The sequence below is a fragment of the Amblyomma americanum genome, chromosome 4 (genome assembly GCF_052857255.1).
Source record: "Amblyomma americanum isolate KBUSLIRL-KWMA chromosome 4, ASM5285725v1, whole genome shotgun sequence".
Taxonomy (NCBI): Eukaryota; Metazoa; Arthropoda; class Arachnida; order Ixodida; family Ixodidae; genus Amblyomma; species Amblyomma americanum.
The window spans coordinates 83414802-83430806 of record NC_135500.1 but is presented as its reverse complement, the minus strand read 5'-3'; the positions used below and the strand labels follow the sequence as shown (position 1 = coordinate 83430806).

Here is a 16005-nt window from a genome sequence, read left to right as displayed (position 1 = left end):
AGTCATATAAAACTCCATAAAGAAGCAGCAGATGCCCTCAATCAAACCAATCATTTCCATTTGTCGTATTGTAATCCGTTGTCATGAACTTCCCTGCAATGGCCGCTTTGACGTTGACTGCAGTGTCTTCATGATAGCTCGTTTTTTTTTGCATTTCACTACTGTACAGTACTTGTGTTGTTTGTTGGGATACCTTGTGTGTCAGTAACGTGTGGTTTTTTCTGTGTCAAATCATGAACTTGGATTTCCATATGCTAGCAGGAAGTGTATCGTTTTAAAAGTTGCATTTCTTGGTCTTAATGCACACTCACCTTGCACACATGCCATCTGCGAGAGGCAGGGTGTCGACATCCTGGCAGCACAGGGTTTCATTGGCAGGTGGCTGCCCGGTGCGTGCGGCCGAGGGGGCGGCCGAAAGAGGCGCTATGCCCAAGCTTTCGAGCCTCCTGAGTCTCACGCTCCTTCTGAGGAGACACAAGCGCCACCTGTTAACCCCTGTGCTGGGTCAGCACCCTGCCCAGGCGCGCCCTCAGCCTCCTGCCCTGCAACCCCTCCAGGCATGGCCATCATGTCCCCCTAAGGGGTCCACCCAAGCTCTGCCCCTTCCCCTGCCCCCCCCCCCCCCCCCCCACAGCCTCCTCCTCACGCCCAGCCACCCCACGCAGCACCCTTGCCACATGGGTCATTGCCCCACGGGCACATGAAAAGTAAAAAAACATTTTTTCTGAAATTCCTGTATGCTTGTTTCATTTGGTAGCTGCTGGACATTAAGTAAAAATGTGCATGAAATATTGTTTGCAAATCAAAATACATATGCAATGAAAATACTGCATGCAGTTTTGAAAGTTTAATGGGAGTTCGAACCAATTGCATATACAGCTAGAAGTCGCACGGTATTGAAAACCACGGACGGGACCTCTAAATGCATGCGATAATTCTGCACTGGTCTCGGAAAATACTGGAAATGCCTAGAGGTAGCCAAGATATGCCGGTATCCGAAAGGCCACTATTCGGCCATATTGGGGGCACTATTCGGCCATATTGGGCCCTATATTGGCAGTGATGTTCGGGCCATTCTTGGCATTCAGATTGGCTGAACATCAGCCCAATCTTGGCGGGAATGTTGGGCCATGCTTGGAAAGAGTTGCGATTTGCCTAAATGCCAACGAAGGGCCGATATTCGCGCCAATTTTCGCCAATGATATGCCAACGGTGGCCCGTTATTGGCGTGCTGCTTGGGTAGTGTTATGTACACAATTACCAGTCTTGCTTTCTCCCTTTCTGCATGTCGCAAACAGAGCAAGCAACAAAACCCTGCGTTAAAACGAGGAAAGCAATGTGGGGGGATGTGGCGACATCACTGAGGGACCGCTTTCAAGGCACAGGTGTCACCCCGCTCCAGGCCGAGAACAAGTGGAAGACGCAGAAGCGGGCGTACAAGCGTGTAAAATATCACAACAGCAGATCTGGTCACCAGCACAGAACTTGTGATCATGAAGAGTAAGTATGCAGAATAAATGAACCTCACAAAAAGCAGCTAGGTGCCCAAGTAACCGCATATAATTTATTGTTGTACTCAATTCACCCTTCCCTCATCCACAGGTCATATATCACTGCATCATTAGACTTTGAATTGAATTCATCGCATAATCAATTAGCTCACGCCATTTGATTAATCATTAAAGCATTGCAGGAGTACTGTTTGAAGGTCCAGTTGGCGTGTCAAGGTTGAAACACACACAAAAAAGGGAACAAGTGAAAGAACAAGTAAGGTGAAAACTGGAGGTAACTGCCATCTGATTTATTGTAATAACGCCCATTCTTTGTGCACACGACTGCACCATTATTGAGCAAGAAACAGAGAGGGCTTGAAACAGGCACCGAACAAAATAAATACAATCATTTCATGTCAGCAAATTATATATCTATAACCACTTGGTTTAAAACTAAATCAGCATAAGCCCACTTCTTTGTTCTCACTGAGATACACACGGTGCCCAAGGTTACCTGTAAGCAGCTGTTTTCATGTGGAAGCTCGGCTTCATGATTTCTACATTCAAATTTGTGTTCTTTTGATGACCTGCATTCTTTCATAATTGGGCTGACACCTGCAGGTGGGCCATCGGGTGCCATCTGGAATTATCCAGCAACAAACGCTGTCCTTGCTGTCTCACTAATCCTCTGTAATCATACAAGCAATATTACAAGCGTAGAGCCTGTCAATGAGGCAACTAAAACAACCACGCATGCAAATCATTAGTCCGGTATATTTTGGTGCAAGGAACGTGAGCAACAAAACCATCTTTATTTGCAGCTCAGTGTGTGCACATGTATCTTAGACTAAAAAAGCACGAGGATTGCCGCAATTCGACTGTCATATTGATTCAGATGTGATCTTCACTGTATACTGCAATCGATGCATGCACATGCTTACATTATACTCTTGAAGAACTCAGCCAATATGCCATCTATGAAGCACTGACAGCAAGTTATGTAATGCATGGCTTATTCTTGTGTTTCTTGATCTTGGCATATGCAGGGAGCTGGCTGAAATCCTCGAGCCGCAGCACCACATTCAGCCATTCTTTGTGGCAGGGCCTGGGCAAGCGAGGACAAGCTCAAAGTGAGGCACCATTTATTGTCCTCTTTTCGGTGGTGTCCATAGCTTTCTTCAGTTAACAAAAAACACAGAGTCCCGCCACATTTTTAAGGGCAAAAGGTATGAGGCTGAATCGTTGCAAAGAATTCACTGTGCTTAGTAATCAGAGCTGTTAATAGTGCCTCACTGCAAAGAACATAGTGCTGGCTTAGGACAGGAAAGAAAATGTCATACAGGCTCCGCACACCACTGCAAATAAATTTTCCACAAAACTATAGCTTTCCTTTTTTGTCGCATAGCATATGAATTCACGAAAAGGGCTCTGGGCATCACAGCAAATAGGCAGGCCAGTCTCACAGACTAAGTCAGTGCTGTTCTGAAGGCAGTACGTGCTCTCCGAAATCTGGGAATAACTCCACTATATGAAACAAAAGATGCAGCTCAATGTAACAACAGCCCTGTCATATGGAGAAGTTTTTTTTTTTTTTGCAATGAGCAGGAGCAACGAACTGTACACACATGACTGGCTCAGCCTGTGCTGTACCGCTTGCTTGATTCCTGATGTATACAAAACAAAGATGTACTGCGACCACAGTTATGTACTGATGTTTTGTGGTGAATAGCAGTTTTGTCTTTCACTTTCCCTAGTTTGGACGAGGATCCCCTACCGGGACCAAGTAACAGCCAGCAGGCACCATGCAATGAGGGCGGGCGACCCCCGGCGAGGAAACGGACCCGGCGCATGGCAGACGCAGTGGCACAAAGCTTTGCTGCAATAGCAGCAAAACTTGACGAAAGCAGACACCAGCGGCATCGCGAGAAAATGGAAGCACAAAGTGAAAAGCTTGCCTTGCTAGAGAGGCTTGTGTGCGCTGTAGAAAAAACAGCTGGAGCCACTAAGGACAGCACTGGCAACATAAAGTGTCGATATTAGTTCATCTGATGCACATTTCTTAATTTAAAGCAAAGCTCCACTTCCTCTATAACTGTTTCCTGTATTGTTTACCTTACTTATGTGTTTACTTATGCATTTACTTATGTGTTTTACATCAGCTATATTGTTTTAGGTTACATTATAAAGTTTACCTATTTGGCATGACAACACAAACAGTGATGAAAGAAACTTGTACACCTGTGAACAAATTAATACGCACCACGATTTGGCGCCCAGAAACTTCTGACCTGTTTGCAATGAACATTGATGGGTATTTCGATTCAATCCTGAATGCTTAAGACAGTGAGAAGCCATAGTGGGAAATTATGCTGCTTGTGCTTAAGGGTAGTGCCCCTGTTTAATTTAATTCTCAGCGCGCAACCTGTGTCGAGGTTGACCGCTCATGATGGCACACTAATGCTTTCACCTTCTTAGCACGTAAGCAGCCTGAAGTACCTGCTGATTTTTTTACCTTTTGTAATCACCATGCCATCGTCCGTTTCTGGCGTTACTACAACAGCTGTTTTAGACTAAATGCATCATGGCCTCCAAGTTAGGAACAGCCTCTTGCATACAACATCCTTCAGTAATGACTTTAGTGTCAGTTCAGATAAGTGCAACACAACTGGAATGATTCCAAGCCATTTTAATTCAAGTTTCTCCTTACAGCCATCACTACAAAGTAGTATGTGCCGCATAAACAACCTGCAACAATTACCTGGCAGTGTACAAACAAGCTACCAAGGAAAACTTTCTCACTGAGAGCTACTTGTCATGTCACACGTATATACAAACATTATGTACAAACACTATGAAGAATTGCATACGAGTATGCGCTGTGTAAACAACCTATAAGTGTACAAACAAGCCACGAAGCACTTTACGAGCAAGAGCTAGTTGTCATGTACATTATTTACAAACAATGCAAGGAATTGCAAATGAGTATGTGCTGTGTACCTACCCATATGTACAAACAAGTCACCAAGAACTTTAGGAGCAACAGTTATAGTTGTCATGTCGTCCATATTGACAAACATGATGTACAAATATAATGTGAAGAATTGCATATGTGTATGCATTCTGGACCTGCCACAAACAAGCTACGAAGAACTTTCTGAGTGAGGGCTAGTCGTCATCTGACATGTGTATACTAACACTATGCCCAAATAATATGAACTGTAAATGAGTACTATTTATGCGAATAAAACCTGTCAGTGAGGAAACAAGCACTGACAAAACTTTGTGCCACTACTGTATAGCAACAAACAATGCAGTGAAATAAATAAAGCATTTTACAGAGACTGCGCTATGTCATCCCGAAACTTGCTTGGGCAAGATGTAATGTCACTATCTTCTCCAACATTACTGACATCCAGCCCTTGACTGGGCAATTCATCGTTTTCATCATCATCATTGGATTCTGTGCACATGTTGTGCAAGACGCAGGAGCCAATAATAATTAAGACAATTTGTTTAAGAGATTGTGAATTTACATATAAAAGCCGCCTAAAACGGTTCTTCAGAAGGCCAAACGCCCCTTCCACAATGATCCGCTGCTGACTGTGGACACTGTTGAAACCCTCCTCGTAGTTCTTGCTTGGACACTTGTAAGGGGTAAGCAGCCATGGCTGCAGGGGGTAGGCCGAGTCACCAAGAAGGTATCCACCTGCACGTTATTGGTAGTGCCAGCTATAGTAGAAGCCATAAATTTGTGAATTGATCGCATGACTGCAGACATTGCGGCTCCTTTTTCAGAAAATATTGCAGCATATGACAAGTGAAACCAGCTCACCAAATGGCACAGCATGCATATATTAACATATAAGGTACACTTTCAGGATTTAATTTAAATTTAATTAAAAATGAGAAATGTGCCGCAGTAATGCTTGACCAACACATTAGAAAATGTGAACTGGAAGAAATGGAAGCCAATTCCATGCAGTTTAAACCAGTTTTCAATTACATTTCGAACTGCATGCAGTTACGATTTTTTATTGTTGAATTAAGAAGTGCGACGGCCAAACATATGCTGCAAACATGCTGCGATCAGGAATCATACTGATCATGCATGTTTTGTGCTTCGATGTTAAATATTAAGGCAATTAAATATACATGCGAAATTACCTTCGCACTTTTCCGACGCCTCAGGTAAAAGAAGCTGTTCTGCAGCACTCGCGCATCATGCGCAGAACCCGAGAAACCAGCAAAAACGTCAATGAACTTCTTGTTTTCATTGCAGATGCCCTGCAGGACTACAGAATGATACTTCTTCCGGTTGTAGTACGAGTGCTCAGACTTCGCAGGCTTCGTAATTTCTATATGGCACCCGTCGATGCACTCGATGACGTTAGGTAATCCTTGCCTGCCGCTCTTCGTGGTCGCCAGAGCTCTGAATTCTTCCTTACTTCGTTCGCGCTCGGCTGGCGGGGGCCATCGAATGATCTCCGCCGAGATACTGAAGAGGAATTCCGGCAGCCGATTTAGGCACACCTCTACAGATGACTCGGCGACATCAAACTTGTCGGCGATATGGTTGACGGTCATCTGAGTTGCCAGGTATGTGAGACCAAACAACATCGTCTTCTCTGCTGTTATCTGTAGCCTTCCATGCTCGCCTCTTGGATTATACGACGACGCCTCGAAACGGTCGGTCAGGTTGCGGGCTGTCTCGCGGGTGAGCCAGAAGAGTCGTCGAAACTCGGTGGCCAAGTACCGTGGAACAACGCTCTCTACGTAAAGAGGGACGCGGTTCCTGTCCAATCTCAACAGAAGCAAGGATGCTTCATGCATCAGAATAACTGCTTCATCATCACTTTCATCCTCTGACGAAGAAGACGAGTCGCAAAAAACTCAGCAGATATCGCGTAGACGCGCTCCATATTCAGGTAATGCAGACGACACAAGCTGCGGTGAGCTTCGCGTTACAGAGAAATAGCTGTAATGAATGACCTGTTAAGTCGGCGGAAGAGCTGAAAAGCACGACATATGGTGACAGCAAGAACACCAGTGCATCTCCACGGAAGCCAGCGGATCGCAACCAAGGCCTGGAAAACAACACGCCTCAACGGCTGCCGCGCTTTGGAATGTTTGCGTCGTTTCCCGAACCCGTAAGCGGCGGACGCTACCGCGGGTGACCCAACGGACCCCGGTGCGGCGGGGTAAGAGTGATGGACAGCATCGCCGGCTTCGCTTGGAGGTCAGTTTACTGTTACGTCCTTTCAGCGGAGCCGACACGCCGCAGAGGAGGCGCACTCAAAAACGGCGGTGAAACGGACCGACATGCCAGGAAGACCGTGGTTACCTGCGGACTGCTGGTTGTGTTTGTTTTACGCGGTGATATACGTGCTCGCATCTGGGAGGCGGGTCTCCGTGGCACCGAGTGGATATGTGCTCGTTGATTGGTCCGCGCCAATTCCCTTACTAGGGACCTGGGGAAATAGAAAGGGGTTAAAAAAAAGCCATGGTTCAGGACCAGAGAGGATTCTTCTGAATCTCGCTAAGATTGCAACATGTAAGACGAAAATAAATTCGTTCTGTTACGAGAGCTCCTCTTCTCCGTGGTCTTTCAACGCCGAGCCGGTCTTCACTACCTTCGGCTCCGGCCCTACATCCGGAGTCGCGACAACTGGTGGCAGCACGGTGGGATCGAGCCTGGCTGACCGACGGAGGACAGCACGCCGAGATCGCAGACTGGCAGTTGCGGACGGGTGAGTGTTGGCATTGCTTTTAGGGTACCAGGCTGATAAGATAGAGATGTAATCTTTTCCCTGGCAAGGCCAGCCGCAGAAGCGTGATTTAAAGTACTTCTGGGTGGAGGCCACTGCATTGTCACACTGCTTGCTGTCAGTCATGGATTTGAAGCGGCTGCTCAAGACTCAGCTCGTGAGTCTGAGTGAGGAGTTAGGAGTGAAGATTAGCCCTGAGATGACAAAAGCAGAGATCATCGTGGCTATAGAATCTTCTGATGCCGAGAGTGGGCAAGTAGAGGAAGCATGGAATGAGATTCAGAGATGCCAAGCGGTTGAGCGAAAGCAACTAGAGCTGGAAGTGGAGAAACTTCGCCTAGAGGTTGAGCTCAAAAAGACGAGCGGTGTTCGAGGAGTAGAGGAAGTGGCACGAAAAGATATTTACGATCTATCGAAACTATTGCAGCCCTTCACGATTGGGCAGGATATAGGCCTCTATCTCATTAACTTCGAAAGAGCTTGCGAAAAAGCACAGTTCAGTAGCAGCTCTTGGCCGCGACATTTGTTGGGCTTGCTGCCCTGCGAGGCGGCGGATGTCATCGCCAGACTCTCTGCAGAGGACTCTGACGATTACGATAAAGTGAAAGAAAGCCTTCTCAAGAGATTTCGTCTATCGGCAGAGGCTTTCAGGCAAAGGTTTCGGAGCCTTACAAGAAAGCAAGGTGCCAGTTACGCAGAGTTTGCCTATGAGTTGAAGGCAAATCTGGTGGAATGGATGAAAGGCGCCAAAGCTAATGATGAGTTCAGTAAGGCTCTAGAAATAATCGCTATAGAGCAGTTTCTGTCCAAAGTGCCTGAGTCGATGAAAATTTGGATTCAGGACAGGGCGACAGTCAGCTCGGTGCAGGCAGCGGCCGAACTGGCGGACGAGTTTGTCTCTCGCCGAGGAGTACAAGAGGAAGTTTTTTCCGCCAGGTCGGTTGAGAGAGGAAAGAGCTGGACAGAGCGCCAGTGGAAAGGGGTACCTAAACCCATGAGTGGGACATCGGAGGCTAATTTAAAGCCTACAAAGGTTGACAGGTCTGAAAGTGAAACGGAAAGAAAGGAGGTTGATGACCGCTCAAAGAGAAAAATTTTTGAAGCGCGCAAGCCGCCCACTTGCTATAACTGTCAGGAAACTGGGCATATCGCTGCAGGATGTCGCAAACCTAAAGTAGCATTTGCTTACGCATGCGATTCAGCGACTAACGACCAGCTTCTGAGACCATATTTATTGGATCTCATTGTGAACGGCAAGAAATGTCGGGTGCTCAGGGACAGTGGAGCAACGATTGACCTGGTGCATCCGGACTACATTGAGCAAACCCAATACAACGGCAAATGTGCATGGATCAAGCCTATAATGGAGGAAGCAAGCGTTTGCCTTCCAGTTGCTGACGTGATCATAAGCGGGCCGTTCGGTGAGGTTCACACGGAGGCAGCAGTTTCCAACAAGCTACCACCCCAGTATCCTTACTTGCTCTCGAACCGAACTGATCGACTTCTAAAGGATGAAGGGAAAACCTTGACAGGAGTTGTTCAAGCTCTCACAAGAGCTAAGGCGCGTGCTCTAGCGGCTAAGTTAGAGACGGCAGAGCCGAACTCAGGGGAGGGGCTGCGCACACGTGACACGGGTACACAGCCTCAGACAGCGCAAAAGCGCGGACAGAAAGAGATAGAAGATGAGGAATCAAACAGAGATAATACCGAAATGTCAGAGCAACCGTTCGCTACGAACTCGGATGAAGAGGGGACTGAAATGGAAGGAGCTAATCAAGGCAAGCCAGGGCAATCAGGAAGGGAAGGATTGGATTGTGAAAAGCTGTTCGCTCTTCCATCATCAGAGTCACTAGACCGAATTCTAGGAAAGGTGACCAGAGACGCTCTGATTAAGGAGCAAGAAGATCAGACTCTCAAGCATGTGTGGGATACGGCTAAGGAAGGAATCGCTCGTAAGAATGTGAGATTTTCTGTGAAAAATGGAATATTGTATCACCACTACAGAGGTGCAAAAGGGCGCGTCCTTGATCAGCTGGTAGTGCCGGCCAAGTATCGAACTGACATTTTGTCGCTTTGTCACGGAGCAGGTTGGTCGGGACATTTAGGGGTCCGTAAGACGAAAAACCACCTGCTATCTGAATTTTATTGGCCGGGTTGCTTCAAGGACGTCGAAAACTACATCAGGGCATGCGACACTTGCCAGAGAGTGGGGAAACCACACGAGAAGTCCAAGGCACCGCTAAAACTGGTACCGCTAATATCGGAGCCCTTTCGCCGGCTGGTGATAGACATCGTGGGACCGCTCCCAATAACAAAAGCAGGGCACCGATACTTGCTGACTGCGGTTTGTCCCGCCACGAAGTTCCCGGAGGCTATTCCCATCAAAGAACAGAGCTCAGTGGAAGTAGTCAACGCACTCCTATCCATCTTCGCAAGAGTAGGATTTCCGCAGGAAATTCAGTGCGACCAGGGCACCATGTTCACGAGTGTTCTAACTTGCGGCTTTCTGGAGAAGTGCGGGGTGAAACTAATTCATAGCTCTGTATATCACCCGCAGTCGAACAGCGTTGAACGGTGCCACTCCGTAATGAAGCGCATACTGAGAGTGCTGATTTTTGAAAAGAAACGCCAGTGGGATGAATGTGTCCCTGCTATGCTATTTGCTTTGCGGACAGTCACTCATGAGGCGACCGGATTCAGTCCGGCAGAGCTCGTGTACAGGCGGGCCTTACGCTCCCCTTTACGCTTGCTAAGGGAATCTTGGGAGTCAAAAGACACAGACCCGACTGTAGTCGAATATATATTGGACTTGTTAGGCAGGCTGCGCCGATGCCGGGAAATCGCAGAAGCTAACATGAAGGAGGCTCAGACTAGGGCTAAAAGTTATTACGATCGGAATGCGAAGTTGCGGTCGTATCAGGAAGGAGATCAGGTCCTTGTTCTGAGGCTATCCCGTAAGAATAAGCTCGAGGTTCAATGGGAAGGACCATTTAGAGTTGTAAAGAAACTTTCGGACACTAATTACGCCATTGAGCGGAAAGGAAAGCGCCGAGATATCATGATATATCACCACAACCTCATGAAACGCTATGTGGACGAGGTTCAGACAGTCAATATGGCTCTTAACGCCAGTGAGGAACTAACGACGGACATTCCTCAGCTGGATGGTCCTGCCCAAAGCATTGACGCTGATGCCGTTATGGAAGTGGCAGCTCCTGCTGAGGGACTGACCGAAACGCAATGGGCTGACTTGCACAGTTTAATCTCGGAGTACGACGGCCTTTTTTCGGCGACACCTGGGAGGACAGCTCTCATTGCTCATGACATAGAGCTAACGTCCGACGTTCCAGTTAAGTTGCGGCCTTACAGAATGGCTCCGCGTCAGCAGGAAATGCTAAAGAAGGAGGTGGAGCGTATGCTTGAACTGGGAGTTATCGAACCGTGCGAAAGCGCCTACACGTCTCCTATGACACTTGTGGAAGTTCCGGGAAAGGACCCTCGTCCTTGCATAGATTATCGGAAGCTTAATGCGATAACGAAAGATCAGACGTACCCGATCCCAAACGTAGAAGAGCGGGTGGAGAGAGTTAGTACTGCGAACTATGTATCCACTTTGGACTTAGTTCGGGGGTACTGGCAAGTACCTATGACCGAACGGGCTAGCCAGTATGCCGCATTTACCACACCTGCGGGCACCTTTAGACCCCTTGCGTTAAGTTTCGGCCTAAAGAATGCACCATTTTGCTTCTCAAGGCTCATGGACCGAGTTCTAAAAGGCGCAGAGAGTTACGCTCTCCCCTACTTGGATGATATAGCTATATTTTCAGCTACATGGGACGAGCATCTTTCTCACCTGAAAGACATTTTCGACCGCTTGAAGAGGGCAGGGCTAACGGTGAAACCCGCGAAGTGCCAACTCGCACGAGCCGAAGTGAGATATTTGGGACACGTAGTGGGGCAAGGAAAGAGGAGACCAGATGACTTGAAAGTCGAGGCAGTAGCTGAATTTCCTCAGCCGCAAAACAAGTCCGGAATAAGAGCATTCCTGAGGCTTACGGGATATTATCAAAGATACATACCCCGCTACTCTGAACTCGCCGCTCCCTTCACAGACGCGCTGCGAAAAAACGCGCCAGAGAGAGTGAGTTGGAGCCAGGAAATGGACAGGGCTTTTCGGGCGCTCAAGGAAGCGCTGTCCAGCACCCCTGTACTGCATGCTCCGAGATATGACCGACCCTTTATCGTTCAATGCGACGCAAGCAACCGAGGGTTAGGAGTGATTCTTTGTCAGGAAGACGAAAACGGCGATGAACATCCGGTGCTCTTTGCGAGTAGGAAGCTCACGGCGAGAGAAGAGGCCTATAGCGCATGCGAAAAAGAGTGTGCATGCCTGGTTTGGGCATCCCAAAAGCTTGCCTGCTACCTCTACGGAACCCCATTCGTCTTTGTGACAGACCACTGCCCGCTCACATGGCTATCTCAAATGTCAGGCAAAAACCCTCGACTGCTAAGATGGAGCCTTGCACTTCAAGATTTGTGCTTTAATGTGAGGTATAGAAAAGGAAAGGCAAACGCGAACGCCGATGGCTTGAGCCGTGCCTACTGATTCCTAATCTGCCTACGCTGAATATGGGAAAATTCTTTATATCTCATAATTGTTAGTGTTATGTGCTGTTGCACTTAAGTTTTGAGGAGCCTACGTGTCTGAGTGAATATTTTCTTTTTGTAGCGATAAGACAGCAGTAGTGTGACAATGATCGAGAATACAATATCGGGCACGAACTTTCTTACCAGGCAACAACGGCCTGGTTGCCTGAAAGCTTTTGCTGGCGCTTGCTTGTTCTGTGGCGCCCGCTTTTGCAATTTATGAGCGGCACCACTTGAAGGAGGATACAGATCTCTTACGTCGAGCAGCTGACACTCCTCGCCGTCCGAGATCTTCCCGTCGGCGGAGGAGCTGTAATGAATGGCCTGTTAAGTCGGCGGAAGAGCTGAAAAGTACGACATATGGCGACAGCAAGAACACCAGTGCATTTCCACGGAAGCCAGCGGATCGCAACCAAGGCCTGGAAAACAACACGCCTCAACGGCTGCCGCGCTTTGGAATGTGTGGACGGGACGCCAGTTTGCGTCGTTTCCCGAACCCGTAAGCGGCGGACGCTACCGCGGGTGACCCAACGGACCCCGGTGCGGCGGGGAAAGAGTGATGGACAGCATCGCCGGCTTCGCTTGGAGGTCGGTTTACTGTTACGTCCTTTCAGCGGAGCCGACACGCCGCAGAGGAGGCGCACTCAAGAACGGCGGTGAAACGGACCGACATGCCAGGAAGACCGTGGTTGCCTGCGGACTGCTGGTTGTGTTTGTTTTACGCGGTGATATACGTGCTCGCATCTGGGAGGCGGGTCTCGTGGCGCCGAGTGGATATGTGCTCGTTGATTGGTCCGCGCCAATTCCCTTACTAGGGACCTGGGGAAATAGAGAGGGATTAAAAAAAAGCCATGGTTCAGGACCAGAGAGGATTCTTCTGAATCTCGCTAAGATTGCAACATGTAAGACGAAAATAAATTCGTTCTGTTACGAGAGCTCCTCTTCTCCGTGGTCTTTCAACGCCTAGCCGGTCTTCACTACCTTCGGCTCCGGCCCTACATCCGGAGTCGCGACATGACCTAGGTGGTTTTAGCACTTCTCTGCCATCGTAACCACGACAGAATATAAATTTTTTACTAACGAACTGTTTATCCCTTTCAATAGTATCACATTACGATCTAAATTTGTGGTCGTTGTAGTCTGCTCGCGCAGACGAAACCGCTCAGTATCCCGCTATTGGCTGGCGCTCGGACGGACGAGTGCAGCGCCCTTACGTCATAACTTTAGCCCCGCCCTCCACTCGCCTACACGAGCCTGCACGAAGTGTAGGTTAAAAAAATAACCCCACTATAGTGCCTAGAATATACTTGCTAGTGTGCCGAGGGCGCGCGTTCGCATGGCCGCTTAAAGTCCCTCGATAAAGAGAAAGTACCGCCACGCTTTGTACTTTGCCGCCGCCGCATCACCTCCTCTCCTCACCTCCTCGCCACCTACTCGGATTCAGATCTCCGCGCGGGCACCCTCTGCACGACGCCGCGCGTCTGCGCGCGGCGCGTTCCGCTTCGCGCTAATTGGTCACTCTGGCTGTCCCCGGGGTCGCCATGGTTACACGCGCGCTTTTTGCATTCTTTGTGAAGCTTTTCGTTCTTCGCGCGCTATTTTTCACCCACTCAAGCAAAGGAGACCTTGCGCACGTTGTTTTTCTTTGCGGCGCGCTCGCCAAATGCCACAGTGTTGCGCATATAACTGTTCAAACCGGCCTGAGGATGGCTATGCAGTTTTCATGGTACCTCAAGGAAAGCGGGATCGCTTGAAGACGAAGCAATGGCTTCATTATATCGGGAGAAAAAACTTCGTGCCGACAAGAAGCAGCGTTGTGTGCGAGGTAAGGCACCTCTCTCACTTTCCCGCTTTTCCCAAGTTTACTAGACGAGGTGTAATCCATGCAGAAATATTCTTTTAGTAAATTTACGGAAGGAGTGTTCCTTAATCTGGAATCACGAGATATGAGCTGAAGTAGCCAGTGAACTACGTTCGGGTATTGTATAATCACCTTAATTAGGTACAACGAAAGGAGGGAGCAGTCTACAATTCCAAGGTGGACGCATGGGGATGTTTTGTTTGTAATGTTTATAGTAGTTTACATTGAGCTGAATCAGTCTTTTTAATGATTTGATTGAGAAAGAAATTAAAAGCGGAAGAAAAAACAACGGGCCGATGGCGCCATCCCGCCATCGGCCCGTTGTCTTTCTTTCCGCTTTACTTTAATTTCTTTCTCAATCAAATCATTAAAAAGACTGATTCAGCTCAATGTAAACTACTATAAACATTACAAACAAAACATCCCCATGCGTCCACCTTGGAATCGTAGACTGCTCGCTCCTTTCGTTGTATAATAACGAGCCCCTAATTATCCTTTCAATTTTCTGCTTAACATCTTAATTAGGTGTCATTTATTCGTATTTATTTAGATCGCTTTATATATATCTTCGTTTTGAATTATTTCATTTCGTGAAATCAGTTTGCGATGACTGATTTCAAATTAAATACATCATAAATTGTTATTTTTATTGGTTTCTTGTAATTTTTCGTTCAGCCGTGGCATCTCGCGTCTTACCCTTAGATATTTCTTAACAGCTTTTATTTCGGCGCGAATACGGAGTTCTAGCTGCGATGGGCTCTCAGTACCTTTCGGAATATTACAGGGATGGTTATTCGAATAAATAGTTGGTATTGCTGTTTAACTATATAAATTTTTAGCCGCGTCATTTGACGGAAATTGATTCATCCTTCATGAGAGACCTAATCTTTGCTTTTCATTCTAGGCACATTTCAGTGACGATCAGTTTGAACCACTCATATTGCAAAAATATGGGAAAAAGAAGCTGAAGCCAAATGCGGTTCCGAAGCTTTTCTCGCACAGACCTGCTGTAAAACCAAGGAAACCGCCCCGACTAAGAATTGACCCTCGGGAAAACAGAAGTGAGTGATAATTGCTGGTTTTTTCTTTCTTTGTCCATTTATTCGTATCAGTTCTGTCACTTAGCGATGTAGCTCATCGCCTTATTTTTTTTCTGCAGCAAGTGTAAACAGTGCGGGTTTGCCTGATTCCTGCAATGTCTCCAGAGCAGAGTCTGGCTCTTCTTCGAATGAAAAACTCTGTAAGCGATGTTCTTTGTGATGGCGGATGAATTTAGTGTGTGGTCATGCGTTCTTACAACCAATGTTCATTAGCAGCAGATGGAGGGAGCTCCGAGCTATCTGAGGCGCGCCATGAACCTGATTTAACCAATGGTAAACGTCAATTTTTCATTTTTTTTGAGCGCGTGATATGAAGGAAATGATTTTTCGTGCAGTCTCTTGTACCTCCGCTTTGCTGCCCGCTACATTCCATGCCTCGATACCCGCCACAAATCCCAATGAAGTCTTTTGTAAGTCGTACCCGTTTTAATTGCGTCTGAATTTCATACATTCCTGAAATAATTTTACTTCTCAATTCTCGCTGCTACCTGATGCGGCGCGGAAATAACGTTTGGCGAAATGTATTAGCAATCCTTCCTATTCATAAACCACCTCTCTCTGATCTTTCATGCAGCGCCTTCAGCCAGGACATCCTTGCCCGCTGCATGCAGTGTCGCAGCAATAGGGCCTGTTCCATCTTCGAGGGATCGCTTTTGTAAGCATCTTTTTTTATTTCCTGCTGAATTTGGCTCCGATAGTCAGTTTCTACATTAGTTTCATACCTCTCTCAGCCCCATCTAAAGAGTGCCTTGAGCTACCAAATGCGCGCCATGAACCAGATTTAACCAATGGTGAGTTAGGTTTTAATATTTTTCTTGTATCAGATGACAGTGTGATTTTTCATGCAGCACTCGGTACCCCAGCAGCAGTCTCCGCAGACTTCAGTGAGTCAGCAGTAAAGTTCACCGCTACAAGTGAATCCTGCTGTAAGCGGCTGCCTTCGTACTCATACTTCAATATAGCCCGTAGTACATGTTCAGAACATTGTTTATTTTTTTTTTTGTACAGCCCCATCCGAAGTACATCAAGAGGTACCATACACGCCCCACGAGCCAAGTTCAGTGAATGGTAAATGCTGCTTTTTGCTGCCTTCGTACCCATACTTCAATATAGCCCGTAGTACATGTTCAGAACATTAT

General features: G+C 47.4%; 2 protein-coding genes across 2 annotated transcripts; both read left to right on the top strand.

Moving 5' to 3' along the window:
- Window positions 1–1336: 1336 nt before the first annotated feature.
- On the top strand, window positions 1337–6774 carry LOC144129617 (uncharacterized). The gene is made up of 3 exons (XM_077663739.1): window positions 1337–1500; window positions 2540–2623; window positions 3248–6774. The coding sequence occupies exons 1-3, from the start codon at window positions 1337–1339 to the stop codon at window positions 3531–3533; spliced, it is 534 nt and encodes a 177-aa protein (XP_077519865.1). The 3' UTR covers window positions 3534–6774.
- A 6736-nt stretch (window positions 6775–13510) lies between these two features.
- Window positions 13511–15986, top strand: LOC144129616 (uncharacterized). Its single transcript, XM_077663738.1, has 10 exons — window positions 13511–13730; window positions 14671–14827; window positions 14926–15006; window positions 15083–15139; window positions 15202–15276; window positions 15441–15521; window positions 15598–15657; window positions 15715–15792; window positions 15875–15917; window positions 15980–15986. The coding sequence occupies exons 1-10, from the start codon at window positions 13569–13571 to the stop codon at window positions 15984–15986; spliced, it is 801 nt and encodes a 266-aa protein (XP_077519864.1). The 5' UTR covers window positions 13511–13568.
- Window positions 15987–16005: the final 19 nt, after the last annotated feature.

Bases quoted from the DNA above. Each gene is read 5' to 3' on its own strand.
- LOC144129616 (XM_077663738.1), top strand. From the start codon at position 13,569: ATGCCACAGTGTTGCGCATATAACTGTTCAAACCGGCCTGAGGATGGC. The intron at 14,828-14,925 runs GTGAGTGATAAT...TTTTTTCTGCAG, and splicing joins TGACCCTCGGGAAAACAGAA to CAAGTGTAAACAGTGCGGGT. The intron at 15,277-15,440 runs GTAAGTCGTACC...TCTTTCATGCAG, and splicing joins AAATCCCAATGAAGTCTTTT to CGCCTTCAGCCAGGACATCC.
- LOC144129617 (XM_077663739.1), top strand. From the start codon at position 1,337: ATGTGGGGGGATGTGGCGACATCACTGAGGGACCGCTTTCAAGGCACA. The intron at 1,501-2,539 runs GTAAGTATGCAG...TGGCATATGCAG, and splicing joins AGAACTTGTGATCATGAAGA to GGAGCTGGCTGAAATCCTCG. The intron at 2,624-3,247 runs GTGAGGCACCAT...CACTTTCCCTAG, and splicing joins CAAGCGAGGACAAGCTCAAA to TTTGGACGAGGATCCCCTAC.